Raw genomic sequence first — 13,137 nt, forward strand, 5'->3', positions numbered from 1 at the left:
AGAAAACCAAATGCCAAGAACAAGAACGTAGATCAGAACGTCATGCGAATATGCATATATCATGGGATCTCGGCCCAGCCACGGCGGGGACACGGCGATGGATGCGAGGCCTACTGCAATCGGGGCCTATCGAGGTTAGTCGTGACTGGGCTCTGGTATCCGTGCGCAAACTGACGGGGGTGCGCGTTGTATTTCCAAGTAGATGTAGGTGAGCCTCAGGTCCAGCGGAAGTCCACACTATCCAGTTCCGGAGTAGGAAGCACCCTTGGTAAAAGGGCGGTAGAAGAAGGTGAAGAGACCAGGCGGCACCAGCTTCAGGACGAAGGCTAGTGTTGTCTTTGTGGATGCGTAAGAAAACTTGTGAGTGGTGCAATCACCGACGACTAAAGAAAGGTGCCTGGTTAGGCATTGAGAGCAGCGAGTCAGCTCTCTGGAAAACGTCTCCTTCGAAAAACTTGTCACTGTACGCACTTGCGGGGGTAGACGGCACCGTCGCCTGCGCAGCAGGTCCAAGGGCTGCACTCAGTGGCGTTGCAGGGAGATGGATAGACTGTGGGGATAAGCTAGAGCTGATGTGAAAGGTGTTCGGATTAGACATCGAGGTCTGATGCTGCGAGTGCTGCGTCTGCAACGGAGGCCCGTAGATGTTTGACGAAGTATTGCTTGGGGCCATGTCCGCAAGATAAGACCACGGTGAAGCATCAATCAGCCGGCCTGCTTCCCTGCTTGCCCTCTGAACTGGTCGAAGTATGATGATAATATCGCTAGGAAGAAGCTGCATACTTCGAACCTCTCTCATGTCGGTAACCAGGTCGACAAAGGACTGCATGAACGCCTTACACAGTTGCCAGAACTCGCGCTGGTTCCGCATCCCGCCACCGGGCTCTTTTACCTTCATGTTGGAAAGACGAAGCCCGAGTGCTTCCGACACCTCCAAGCAAACCCGACACCGCCGAATGAGATTGTTCCAGAGCATTAAAATGCCCTCGGATTCGCGTCCTTGCTCTGCTGCTTCATGGCATCGCACGAGTTGACGCCGCGCCAAAGGCAGTGCCTGTAGAGCAGCCGTGTAGGCTGACGTAAGCTGATAGAAGATCCTCTCGAAGATGCGCTCCTCTTCAATTTCATCTAGGCCAGTTAAGGGGTTGATCCGGGGTACAACAGAGCTGGGCATGGGAGGGAATGACTCGCCCGAGCGAGGGGTCGCGAGTGAAGATGGCACGGACGTATTGATAAGGTTGGATCTGCTGCTCGACCGACTCCGGGCTCCAAAGCTGAAGGGGGTTGGGGCAAACCCAGGAGAGCTAACTGCAGATTGGTAGTATTGAGCGGCCTGGAAGGGTCCAATCGTCGTGATCTGAGGGTGCTGAATCGTTGTGTCGCTTCGGAACCGACGCGTCGAGAATGATGGTTCCCTTCCTCTTGTTGGAGTCACTGCTGGGCCAAGGAATCGGTCCGAACCCGCGGACTCTTTTATTTCCGGCACAATAGGTTTCGTTGGAGAAGCCCGTTTGCGAGACTGGAGTGGAACGCCCAAGCTCACACACGCGTTGCGCAGCTCGACCACACTGCCGAATATCATAAGCATCAACGAACGTAGGTAGCGCGGGTCGCCATTTGCGACTATTTTCTCGATACTGTTGCGCAGTTGTGTTCCAACATGGGTATACGCAATGATGCAAGTTTCGCATTCTCTTTTGACGGCCTCGTTCGCCAACCGCACCACGTCCGTTTCATCGGACCGGGATTGTTCGGCATTCTCGATGGCCTCGTTCAGCCGCTCAACATGAGTCGAGGCATTGTAAAAGACGATCTCGAGACTGTTTCGCCGAGTTTCGTCGCGTTTGATCACATTGATCAGCGAAGAAACATTCGATTGGATCTGGAAAAGGGCGAAGAGAATTCCCTTGGCACACTCAATGATAGGTTCTGTGGTTTCTTTTTCGCCCTTATGTTCTGGCAGGCTTGACATTCGATTCACGAACCCGTCCTTTAAGCGTCTGCGCTCCCTCGGGCTGCTCGGGCTGGAGGAATTGCTGTTGGACACGCCCGCAATCGGTCTGGTCCGAAGGATGGAGCCATAACTAAGACCTCGCAGGTGGCTGTTTCGATACGGTCGCGTCTCGTCCAATGTCCCTAGATCTGTGTTCTTCCGAATTACTCCCATGCGCTTGCTGCGCGCGGCCAAAGACGCTTGAATAATGCCTTCGCTGTTGCTTCGGTTGCGCTCATTGGCAGCGAAAGGCCTGGCCCCGGGACGTTGTAGGACGCCGCTGGAAAAGAGGGTGTGTTGCCCCGAGGCAATGCGATAGTGAGACTTGAGAGGAATCGGCGGAGGTCGAGACAGCGACGGCGACTTGGGGTCGGAGGCATTGTCACCCGTGCTCGGGATCACGGGGAAACGACTGCTCACTCCGCGTTTGAGGGGCTTGGGGGTGTCTAACATGCCCTCGCTGGAAACCCAGGGTTAACTAGTTACCACTAGACGATGATCAAGACCATACCTGAAATCGTTTCTCTCCACCTCGAGTGTCGTGATGGGCTGCTTTGTTTTGAGAAACCTCTTCAGTTCCGCAGTGACCGCGACTTCCTTCTCATTGTCCGGCATCGTGGAGGGGGCAAATTCTGTCTCGGAATTCTCAATAAGCCTTCGCAGGGGGTACCGCAAGGGGTTCCCGGCAACTTTCAAAATTTGAAGTTTGTTCATATCAGAGATCCCAAGGGGCAAATCATCGAGACGATTCTGCATTACCGACAAGACCCGGAGAGAAGTCAATTTCTTGATCTCTTCCGGGAGATGGCTGATCTTATTGCGGCTGATGTCTAATATCTCAAGAAGTGGCAACTTGTATACCTATGGTTACAGTCAGAATTCTGAAACTCGCCATGTAGACTTGCCGGGTACATGAAACCCACCCCCTTAGGAAATTCTCGGAAATTATTTGCCCTGATATTGAGGTAGCGAAGATGAGAACATTCTGCGAATCGATAAGGGATATGGAAGATATGGTTGTTCGATAGAGAGAGGCTGTGAGCTGTCAGTTATCTTTGGAGCCTTCCGTATGATTTTATCCAGGGCCGGGGTACCACTTACCGTTCAACTTCATCCTTGATGGTATCCACTACTGGCTCAGGTATGCGGACGATGTTTGAGTGGCCCAAATCAATAGTCAATTTTGGCTTCACGACATCGCTAACAGCTTCACTGCCTGCCAGAGAGCGCTTGGTCTCCTGGATCCCGTTTTCGACGGCACGCCGAGCCAGCTCAACCGTTTCATCTGGCGTCAAAAGGCGGGGCCCGGTTTGATGTTTGCCTGAGTTGTTGCTGTTACCTTCACCCGTGGACCCGTTCACTAGTGTAACCTCGTCCTCACTTTTGATCGGCCCCTCAGTGTTGGACGAAGACGAAGATGAAGAAGTGGGATGCGGTTCTGGCGTTCGTCTGTTTAAATCCTCCTCGTCGATGTCGCCACGATACGCACGAGGCATTCTGATGGCATCCTCCGGGCGGACCATTGTGGAAAGCATGGCTGGGGTTTGTGGAAAGGAGCTAGTTCTATCCGGATGTCTCACACTGGATGACTTCTCGCGTTTCGAAATCCGAGCAACCGATCAGATAATCAGAGTGCCTCCAAGATGTGCATTGAGACCGGAACAAAGCATGATCAACAGGCGCTGCGATAGCGACGTAACCGGTACGGCTGGATGTGATTGAAGTTACATAAACAAGGCGAAGAGCGTGCTGTGTTGACTTCAGATTCGACTGAGGCGCGAAGACAGGCTCAAATGGTGTTTGCGTTGGGCTTCGAACGAGCGAGCGAGGACGGGTTCGGGTGCGAGAGGGGGGCACGGAGGGAGCGAGGGAGCGAGGGAGCGAGGGAGGGAGGGAGGGAGAGAGAGAGAGAGAGGGAGCGTTGGATGGAAACCCGAACGACAGGGAGCTGAGCTATCGATTTGACAGGTGGGATGAGAAGGCTCAATCGCAGGGTCGGGATTGTCTTCGGGAGGGGAGGAAGGCCAAAGAATGAGGTCAGGGCGAGGCGGATGGGCGAGCAGCGAAACGCGGAGAAAAAGCGCCGCTGTCAGATGGAAGCCACCACCACCAGATCACCACCACACAAGTCGTGAAAGGACGGATACCAACAGAGGTGCTTCCCGGCTGCGAAGAGGCAGAGAACCGAGGTCAAGTCAATTGACGAGGGGTGTCAAGCAGTACCGGCCGTGTCTTGCAGGGCCAGCAATTCGACTGGGATGACTGAGCAGGAAGAAGTTCGGCGGATGAACGACGAAAGCGCCCGGCGATACTAACTTTCTGGGGGTTCCAGACGCGATAAGTCCGCCCCCGTGATTGGCCCAGGGGCTTGCCCGGCAGACGCACTTGAAACACCACTATTGTTTGAGGTTCGCTCGGTTCATTGAACAGCCCCGGTACTTTCTATGTCTTTATGTCGCTATGTCGCTATGTTTGGGTGTCTACCACAGCTACCTATCCTACCACTTTAAATCCCGTTAACCCCGGCTAACACAGCTGAGGTTGCCCGAGACTTCTATCCTCCCAAAGGCTCTGATACATGCTAGGGAAACGAAACGATCCAGGAGAGCGAAAACAAGTCCAAGAAGGAAAAATATCAACATCTAGTAGTGTACATAAGCCATTAGAGAATCCAGCAGAAACCCGCCTATAGGGTTGAATATACAAAGCTCCAGATAAAACGACAACTTCTCATTCTGTTAAGGCCTGAGTGACATCATCCGTGCTCTGCTCCTCAGGCTTGTCGCCCTGGGATTCCGCCCCGGTGAAGGCCGCCGTCCTCTGGTCCGACACGAGGGCTTCCCTCTTGGCCCACGTCTTCCAACGCTCATACTCCTTGCTCTCAAGTTCCATACCGATTTCGTGGCGCGACGGTCCGAACGTAGCACCGGTAGCTTCGGCCTCCTCGGCGGCGACCCGTCGCTCAATGTCTTCCTGGAGACGGAGGCGGTAGAACTCACGGCGTGCCGTGTCATACGCGAAACTCTTGGTCATATCGGGCACATTGTTCAGAAGCCAGAGCTGTCTCTGGACCACACTGTTTCCGACGAACCGATGAGCGTTAGCTGATTTGGTCTCGTGGATGCGGAGCCCTCCTGCTGCGAGTCACGAGTTTATAAAAAAAAAAGATATCGGACATACCTCTCGCCATCCAATCCCTTGCCCCGCTGTTGTATCCGGCTCCAGTCGTGTCCTTCGGCATCCTTGCCGGTCGTTTCGACGACGATTCGGGGCCTGGCAAGCTCCCAGGGATGATCGCGGAAGAATTCCTTTCGCAACAGATCCTCCTCATATTTGAGCTCGACGGGTTGGAACATGCGGCTGGCCTTCTTCGGCTTGATGGGTTTCTCCTGGACCTCGAAGACGACCTGCGGCTTCGATGCGCCGGGAATAGATTTCACGCGCTGGCGGACCAGCTGGTGTTGTTGGGCCGGGGTCCGCACGATGGCCTGAGCTGGGGGGATATCCGCAATGGCGTCGACCCATTTGGGAAGTTTATCGAACTTGCCGACGGCCTTCTGTCGGATGGCGGTTTGGCGGACCCGGAGGGCCGTCAAGTTTAGTTTGCCCATGGTGATTCAATCGGCGGCGGCCAAGAGGCCGTGCAGGATCTGCGTGGGAGGGGAAGGGCGGGCGGGAAGCAGCGCCGACGGAGGAAGACGAAGGCCCCCGGCGATGCCAATTGGGGGGTAGATGAAGCCGAGAGAAGTGGCCAGGGGAGTAGGGAGTCGGGGGGGAGTGGGTTGGGGGGAGTTGGCAGGGGAGTTCGGCGTGGAGTTGAGGTGGTCGTGAAGGCGACGGGCGACGGGATGGAGCGCGCAGGTGCGAAAAAGAGCGATTGGCAATGCCGCCCTCCGATTGGCCCGCTGGTGGCTCCGCTCCCGGTGCAAAGCCAGAGAACAACCCAAAAGGCTTTTGGCATAATAATAATTTGACGCGGAGCTTCAACCTCACTGTCAACTCACGGCCCTTCCCTCCTCCCCTCCCCTCCCCCCCCCTCTCCTTCTTACCTCCCCTCTCCTCTGTCTTGCTTTCTCGCGCGATTCTTCTATTCCGGCCTGCCACGCGTGAAGAGCAGCCGGCTCGACTCGGGACATGCAGGGCTGATCCAATGCCATGATGTCTGCCATCCCATGCCTCACCCCAATAGGTTCCAAAGCTCGCCCGGCCTGCGATTGTCTTCCTCGCAGCTGTTGGATACGAGCTCCCTCCCCCGTCACATTTCGATGCCGAACCCCGACTCTTTCTCCTACAATTCCTCTATCAGACGGCTCCGCTCTAGACGTGCTCGCCCTTCCGCCGCGTCTGTAGCAGATCTCTTCGTGGGCTCCTTGGTCCTGGCAAGCTACTGCTGCGATCATGCCCCTCGCACCAGGGGGCTGTCGACAATGCCTGCGAAGGCAACAGGTAACCGCATGGGGGGCTGGCAGGATCGGGGGTTGGCACACAGCCGGCAATTGTCGTCGCAGCACCAACTTGCTTATCTAGGGTCACCCGCATCCCTACATCATTCAAGTGCGCCGCGAATGATCAATTCTGGTGTTGCAATGGGAGTCGAGGAGGAGGTTGCCGCAGACAATTACCCACCGAATAAACCGGCAGGGGTTCCTGCGTCCGAAAAGCACCGCGAAGATACGAGGGTACAAGTGAGACTACGTTCACATAAAGGGTTAAAAACAGCATCGCCCCAGAAGTTGAATCAAATTACAACGAAAACTAAAGGGTTACAAACAGCTTCACCTCAAAAGTCGAATCATGTTACAACGAAAACCGTTCATCCAACTCGCGGACCCGGCCGCAGCGCCCCCCCAAAAGCCACGGATGACCCCCAATCGGCCTCACCAAGCAAATCAGAGAGATTTCGGTACCATGGGTGGAGGAGCCCAGCGACGGAGATAAGGTCATCGACTACGCATGTATACCAAGCTGCTTTCGAGCCCCCTCTCTCCTGGGAGGAAGCAATGAGTCTCGTCGCGAAGGATATGCCGCTGCCCCGCTATCGTCCAACCCTTCCCACAAAAGAGGACGCCACACGGGACGCTTTGGAATACCAGTCCGTTCAAGTGTTTTTGGATGCTTTATGGGACGAACAGATATCAAATCACTATGTGTTCCGGCTTTACCGAGATCTCCCCGAACCCGGAATTTCTCACCTGTCGAAAAAATCACGAGGGGCCCTTCTACGCCGATTCGCCCAACCCACAGATCGCCGCCCAGTCGATGCACGCCGATATCTTGCGCTGGTGGACGATATGATTGCTGCAAACCTGCCTCTATCCCGCTCGCTGTGGAGCTCTGCTATATCTCTCGCGGGGCGGGGGTCAGGAAAGGTGCGCAAAAGAGACTTGATATCAGCGATTGGTATATGGCAAAAAATGGAGCATCTGGGAGGTGTCAAGTCGGACGAAGTAGTCTTCAGCATCCTATTTGATGTTGCCATTAAATCCAGTCAATTCACCGTTGCGGAACGACTACTCGAAGAAATGAAGAAGCGGGGTCTCGAATTCAAGCGCTTTGGGAAAGTCTCCAAAATTCAGTATTACGGCATGCAAGAAGACGCTGTTGGTGTCCAACGATCATTCGATGAATTCGTGTCAAGTGGTGAGATTGTCGATACGGTTGTAATGAATTGCGTTATGACAGCCTTCATTCGTGCGGGAGAGGTGGAAACAGCTAAACAGCTATATGCAAAAATGATGGAAGCCGAGGCAGCGTCGCAAGCAGCAACTGGGCCCAGTATGGATCCCAAACGCCGAAGGGAGTCCAATCTGAGATCAGAGATGGGCCTATACCGAAACGACGCTAAAAAGCTGGGTCGCGTTTTGCAGGGCTCTGCTGCCCTCAAAGGTACCCTGCCGGATTACCATCGCGCCCTGCAAGACTCATTCCGGGCAGTCCCCGACACGCGGACATTCCATATCTTTCTTTCATTGCATGCCAACACCACCGCTGATATAAATGGCTTCAAGTCTATTCTCGCGGATATGGAGAAAGCATATGTCGTACCTCCCCGTGGTATGATCTTTCTCTTGTACTTTAGTGGGTTCGCCCGCAACGGACGTTACAACAAGGGCTGGACAGCCGAGCAGTTGCAAGAGACGTGGAAAAGCTATCTTCGTGCGCTCCATGAGTCCAGCACAAGGCTCACCGAGCTGTATCGGAATCAACAGAAGTCTGGATTGACGACCCCGTTCCTTGGTGGCACCTCTGCCTTCGAGGTAGCTTATCCGTCTGTCACACGTGAGCCGAGTGACTTTAACACTACACTGCCTACGTCTGGCTCCGCTTCCAAGGGGAAGTCTCATGAAGTCGGAAATCCAAAAGCCAGGACGATGACCCAAGCAGACGGCAAGCCGGGTGCGGACAATGCCTTTCGCGACATGGAAGGCGCGGATGAGGAAATCGAAGAGCATGCCCAACATCGACAACATTCATCGGAGGAGATTGAAACCCGTATCGAGAATGGCGTGTTCCTGGGTCGGCGAATGATCGTCACCATCCTCCGGGCATTCGGAGCTTGCTGTGGGCCGGACGAGATCATGAAGGTCTGGCTGCAGATGGAACGCATCTGGCAGCCCAGGAAGCGCAAGGCGCTGGACGTCATGATTACCAGGGAGGAACTGGAAAAGCAGATGAACCGAACACAGCGGCGTTCATAACCGGGAGGGGGTCCTTGGAAGGCGATGGCCGTTGACGCATGTACATTATATAGACCTGTTATATATACCCTCAGGTGATAGATAGCCTGATTGCGGTGTTTTCGGTGGCACTGGCTGGCGTTGCCTTGCCCCTTTTGTTATCCTGTACAGTGAACAAGCAATATTCTCATTTTTAGCTCTACATATAGTCATCAATAATGGAACAGATGAATCAAGTTGTTGAAACAGGAGTGTTAGATATGTCAGTAGACTACTATTGAACTGGATTCCTGCGAAAATCGAGCCACTTTCCCTTTCCGCTTTGGGTCCAACTTGGCGCCCTACAGTCGCCACGCTGTCTCCGTCCAGTTGCCTACCTGAGTGGCCCTTGGGGAGCCGCGGGTGAAGAAGGCCCAGAAGATTGGCTACCCCTGGTCTTTCATTCAAAGCGATGTCAAAAGGGGGAGCAGGTTAAAGCTTTCCCACCGCGAGCCATTTCTTTGACGCGCTGGATGTCCATAATGGACCGTCTCTGGGGGGCAATCTCACCCTCGCCCAGCCCAGCCGTACGCTCAAACGGTTTTCTATCAGGAAAAGCAACGGGCGGCTTCCTACGGGCTCTAGGGGTCGATTGTTGTGAATGACCTGCGGAAGGCATTCGAGCATGCCATTGACATGGCCAGCCGCTTGCTGTAGTCGAACTCTCATACGTATCATGGCGTTAGTCAATCACACACATGGACAGTCTGCCCTAGCCCAGTCAGAGGATACCCTGTTAGGAATCCCATGCAAGTCATCGGAAAAGGTTATTGTCCCCTCTGTTGTTCTGCCGAAACCAATCATCCCACCATGACGGATCCTCCCTGAGCTGCGCCAGATCTGCGGTGTCGCTCTGGATGACTGCACAGCTGACTCTTCGGTACTCGTTACGCCCTGAAACATCACTCACAAGCACCCCCATCCCATCCCAATCGATCCAGTCGAATGTGTTCAGCAGCTCCAAATGCGGTTAATCCGGGAATCCATTCTCCAGGAAAGGTACAATAGGCTGCGATTGCCCAATTCCCGGCGGATCAAGAATTCGCTCCAGGAATCGACTCAGAATCTTCTGGATTAGAGACGCCATGTTCCCGCCGGAAGCCTCGGTCTGGATCCATTCAAGGTACGCCACCAATATACTAAGGTTTTGAATGATCTCTGACCGTGGAAGGCGTAAATAATATCTTTGAGGGTTGGCGGCTTGTCGCAGAAGCTCCAGACAGAGGATGCCGCTGGAGGGGACGGCATACGACATGGCCTTGCCATTGCGTTAGGGATAACCTCGCTGTTATATGCGACGCACACAGAGAGGGCTAGGGGACATACCAGCCACTCAAAATCACTGTAGAGGTCGTATCCGAGAATGTCAGTGCTGCCGACCCTCGACTTCGAGAATCGGATTGGCTCGGGCAATTGTATATATGTATCATGGGTGGGTCCGTTGTTTCAATGTATGTAAGCAACTCACCAAATTGACATTTAGTTAGCTACAATCAACCAACATTACGTGTTGCATCCTAAACATATGATATTACTTTGTAGATGCTGGAGGTGCAGGAGGCCCGGTAGCCCGACTGCCCCATCCGCCTTCCCGATTGGGATAAATGGGCATCACGTGGCACCGTGTCAGTCCCCGGCCTTCCCCGCCGCGTCGCGTTCTCCAAGCATCCGATCTCTCCAGAAGATCTCTCCAGAGCCACAGAACGTTCGCAGTCTCGTCAAACAGCACCCCCTAGGATGCTGCAGAGATGGGATACGGGTGTTTGAAGCCTCGTAAAGTGGATCTAGACTTCTATCTCCGCCGCGTCTTCCAGAAGAAATCATTTCGGTCAGTCCCAGCCTCAACCCCTCCTCCACTCCTCCACCCACCACTCGAACTAACCGACACCATAGCCCTCTTCAACGAGAAGTGGTTGCGGCAGCGATTGAAGGACATGATGTGTTTCTGCAAGCGAATACCTCGTTCGGGAAGAGCCTGTGTTTCCAACTCCCTGCAGTGATCAGCCATGGAGGTTGGACCACCTGCCTCAGGCCGCTCATTTTTATAATCCTCTGACCTGTCTCTAGTAACCGTCGTGATCTGCCCTCTCCTCGCATTGATGGTCAGTCAGAGAAACACCGCCTCGCGAGTTGTGCTAAAAAGGTTACGCAGACAGACCAGGTAAAAGCACTCCAAGCTTTAGGGATCGCGGTAGCAACCATCAATTCGACGACCCCAATTGCCGAAAGACGGACAATCTTGGATGATCTACTGTCGGGCCATCCACGAACGCGTCTTCTCTATGTAACGCCGGAACTCTGCCAGACGGAGACCTTCCGACGTAACCTCCAAACCATCCACCGGCAGGGAGAACTCATCCGCATCGCGATCGACGAAGCCCATTGTATCAGCGAATGGGGCCACGATTTCCGCCCTGCATACAAGGAACTCGGTTGGTTCAGACGGACTCTGGCACACCCCCCGGTCCCGATCACAGCCCTCACAGCCACTGCAACGCCCCGTGTCCGGGAAGACATCATCAAACTTCTCGGATTAGACGCTACCCAGCTAAAGATCTTCAACACGCCTTCTGCACGTCCAAACCTCCACTACGAGATCAGGTACCTCGATGACTTCGCGAGTGATCCCACAGAACCGGAGGGGTTCCAAATCAACGACCTTGTCTCCTGGCTGCAAGCTGTCCAGACCCGGCGAGAGGCCGGAATAGGCGATGAGTCTGCCACTCTTCCCCCAATATCTGGGATCATCTACGTCCCACTCAGAACCGTCTGCGACAAGCTCGCCACCTCTCTCTCAGCAGCATGGGGCGACCGCGTCCACGCAGTGGCCTACCATGCCGGCTTATCCTCCGAAGACCGAACCCGCATACAAACCGAATGGACATCATCCAAGTTCGTCCCCCAAACCACCACCACCACCACCACCACCAACAACAGCACCGAGTCACCCAAAACCCCAGCATTCTACATAATCGTCGCAACCACCGCCTTCGGCATGGGAATCGACAGCCCCCACGTCCGCTTCGTCATCCACTGGAGCCCCCCGCGCAGCTTCGAAGGATTCGTCCAAGAATCCGGTCGTGCCGGTCGTGACGGCTGCGCCGCCGCCTCAATCGTATACTACAACACTCAAGAACGAGACCGGATTCTCGACCGCCTGCAACGAGACATCGAAAACGCCCGCAACCGCGCCGGCGGCCAAATAAACAACCAAAACAACAGGTCGCAAACCACCCTCCAGAACCAACTTGCCCGACTATCAAGCTTCGAAAAAGTAGTCAGCTACTGCGAAAACACCTCCCGATGCAGACATGATCTGATCAAGGATTTCTTTGGTGATCTCGAGCTTGAAAGGATGGGCTCGCAAGTTCCTACTACTACGTCCGGGGTGAACCCCAGTGGTGGTGGTAATGGTGCAGATTCGTCTCCCTGTGATTTCGCGTGCGACTTCTGCAAGGAAGGCAGACAGAGCCTCGCTAGACGAAAGGCCAAAATGGCCCCTGAGAGCCGCATGGACGATTTCGTCGATATGAATGTCCCCTGGTATATGCAGAAACTGTATCCGGGGCTGTTTCCCTGCGGTTGATCCCGGGGATTTTAATTTCAATTCAAGAAGTCATGTATATCTTTTTCTTTTTCTTTTTCCCATTAATTCCCCGAAGATTGCTTTTCGAAACCATACGAAATCAGGATAGATATAGATACTGTCTGGTTGGTTACATTGTCCCCATTATTACATCCCTGCCTGCCTACCGACCTACCGACCTAAGTAATGACAATAGACACCCGTTCCTGTTCGATCAGAAATATTATTGCAAAAATGGCAATTAATGATTTTTTCCATTTCCTACCTGGGATAGATAGATAGATAGCATTATCCATTGCATGCACCCTCCTTTCCGTCCCAGACAGGTCCGGTAGATAGGCGCAGAGAACCATCCTACCAGGACCAACCAACAAACACACTTGATGAAGCTAGGGACTGAGTGAGTGAGTGATTGAGTGAGTGAGCGAGTGAGTGGGTGGGCGATTGACTAAGTAAGTAAGTAGCAAAAAAGAAAACCATTCGCTTGAGGGCAAAAACACAACAACAAACAAAAAGATTTTTTTGTCCGCACCAAATGATAAGCGCAGAATTGCATTCCGAACTTTGCTCTACAGGGTTTAAGCAAGCAAGTAACACAGACCCAAATCCTGGTTATATGAGGAAAATAGAAAGAGAGATCCACCAGGAGCGGTTGACGGGAACGGACGGAATAAAGATACAGGGGCAGCCAAAGGGTGAGTTCGGTGTTGTGTTGTGTGATGTGGTGTAGTAGGGTAGGGTAAGGTAGGGTAGTAGATGATCGATCGGTGGCATTGCCGGCTCAGCAGGCAGGGGTGGATCTGGATTTGGCATGTCGTAGAGCTAGCTAGTTACCAGCCTTG

The 13,137-nt window shown here is 53.8% G+C and overlaps 5 protein-coding genes across 5 annotated transcripts; 2 read left to right on the top strand and 3 right to left on the bottom strand.

The window, feature by feature from the left end:
* Positions 1-373: 373 nt before the first annotated feature.
* On the bottom strand, positions 374-3,528 carry BO70DRAFT_370231 (putative cell morphogenesis protein Sog2; the record flags this gene model as incomplete). Its single annotated transcript, XM_025544724.1, has 4 exons — positions 374-2,453; positions 2,505-2,854; positions 2,917-3,028; positions 3,095-3,528. 4 exons carry the CDS (start codon positions 3,526-3,528, stop codon positions 374-376), a joined length of 2,976 nt encoding a protein of 991 aa, XP_025400729.1.
* Positions 3,529-4,453: 925 nt separating this feature from the next.
* rsm25 (mitochondrial 37S ribosomal protein mS23) lies at positions 4,454-5,800 on the bottom strand. The gene is made up of 2 exons (XM_025541011.1): positions 5,174-5,800; positions 4,454-5,069 (listed from the first exon to the last, which is right to left on the bottom strand). The coding sequence occupies exons 1-2, from the start codon at positions 5,602-5,604 to the stop codon at positions 4,724-4,726; spliced, it is 777 nt and encodes a 258-aa protein (XP_025400730.1). The 5' UTR covers positions 5,605-5,800; the 3' UTR covers positions 4,454-4,723.
* Positions 5,801-7,355: 1,555 nt separating this feature from the next.
* On the top strand, positions 7,356-8,866 carry BO70DRAFT_361000 (pentatricopeptide repeat protein). The gene has a single exon (XM_025542940.1). It carries the CDS (start codon positions 7,408-7,410, stop codon positions 8,689-8,691), a length of 1,284 nt encoding a protein of 427 aa, XP_025400731.1. The 5' UTR covers positions 7,356-7,407; the 3' UTR covers positions 8,692-8,866.
* A 744-nt stretch (positions 8,867-9,610) lies between these two features.
* BO70DRAFT_361001 (uncharacterized protein) lies at positions 9,611-10,148 on the bottom strand. The gene is made up of 2 exons (XM_025542941.1): positions 9,881-10,148; positions 9,611-9,832 (listed from the first exon to the last, which is right to left on the bottom strand). The coding sequence occupies exons 1-2, from the start codon at positions 9,962-9,964 to the stop codon at positions 9,680-9,682; spliced, it is 237 nt and encodes a 78-aa protein (XP_025400732.1). The 5' UTR covers positions 9,965-10,148; the 3' UTR covers positions 9,611-9,679.
* A 266-nt stretch (positions 10,149-10,414) lies between these two features.
* Positions 10,415-12,448, top strand: BO70DRAFT_334320 (putative RecQ family helicase RecQ). Its single transcript, XM_025541012.1, has 4 exons — positions 10,415-10,537; positions 10,603-10,721; positions 10,777-10,811; positions 10,862-12,448. Exons 1-4 carry the CDS (start codon positions 10,458-10,460, stop codon positions 12,293-12,295), a joined length of 1,668 nt encoding a protein of 555 aa, XP_025400733.1. The 5' UTR covers positions 10,415-10,457; the 3' UTR covers positions 12,296-12,448.
* Positions 12,449-13,137: the final 689 nt, after the last annotated feature.

This window comes from Aspergillus heteromorphus (assembly GCF_003184545.1).
Source record: "Aspergillus heteromorphus CBS 117.55 chromosome Unknown BO70scaffold_8, whole genome shotgun sequence".
NCBI classification, from domain to species: domain Eukaryota; kingdom Fungi; phylum Ascomycota; class Eurotiomycetes; order Eurotiales; family Aspergillaceae; genus Aspergillus; species Aspergillus heteromorphus.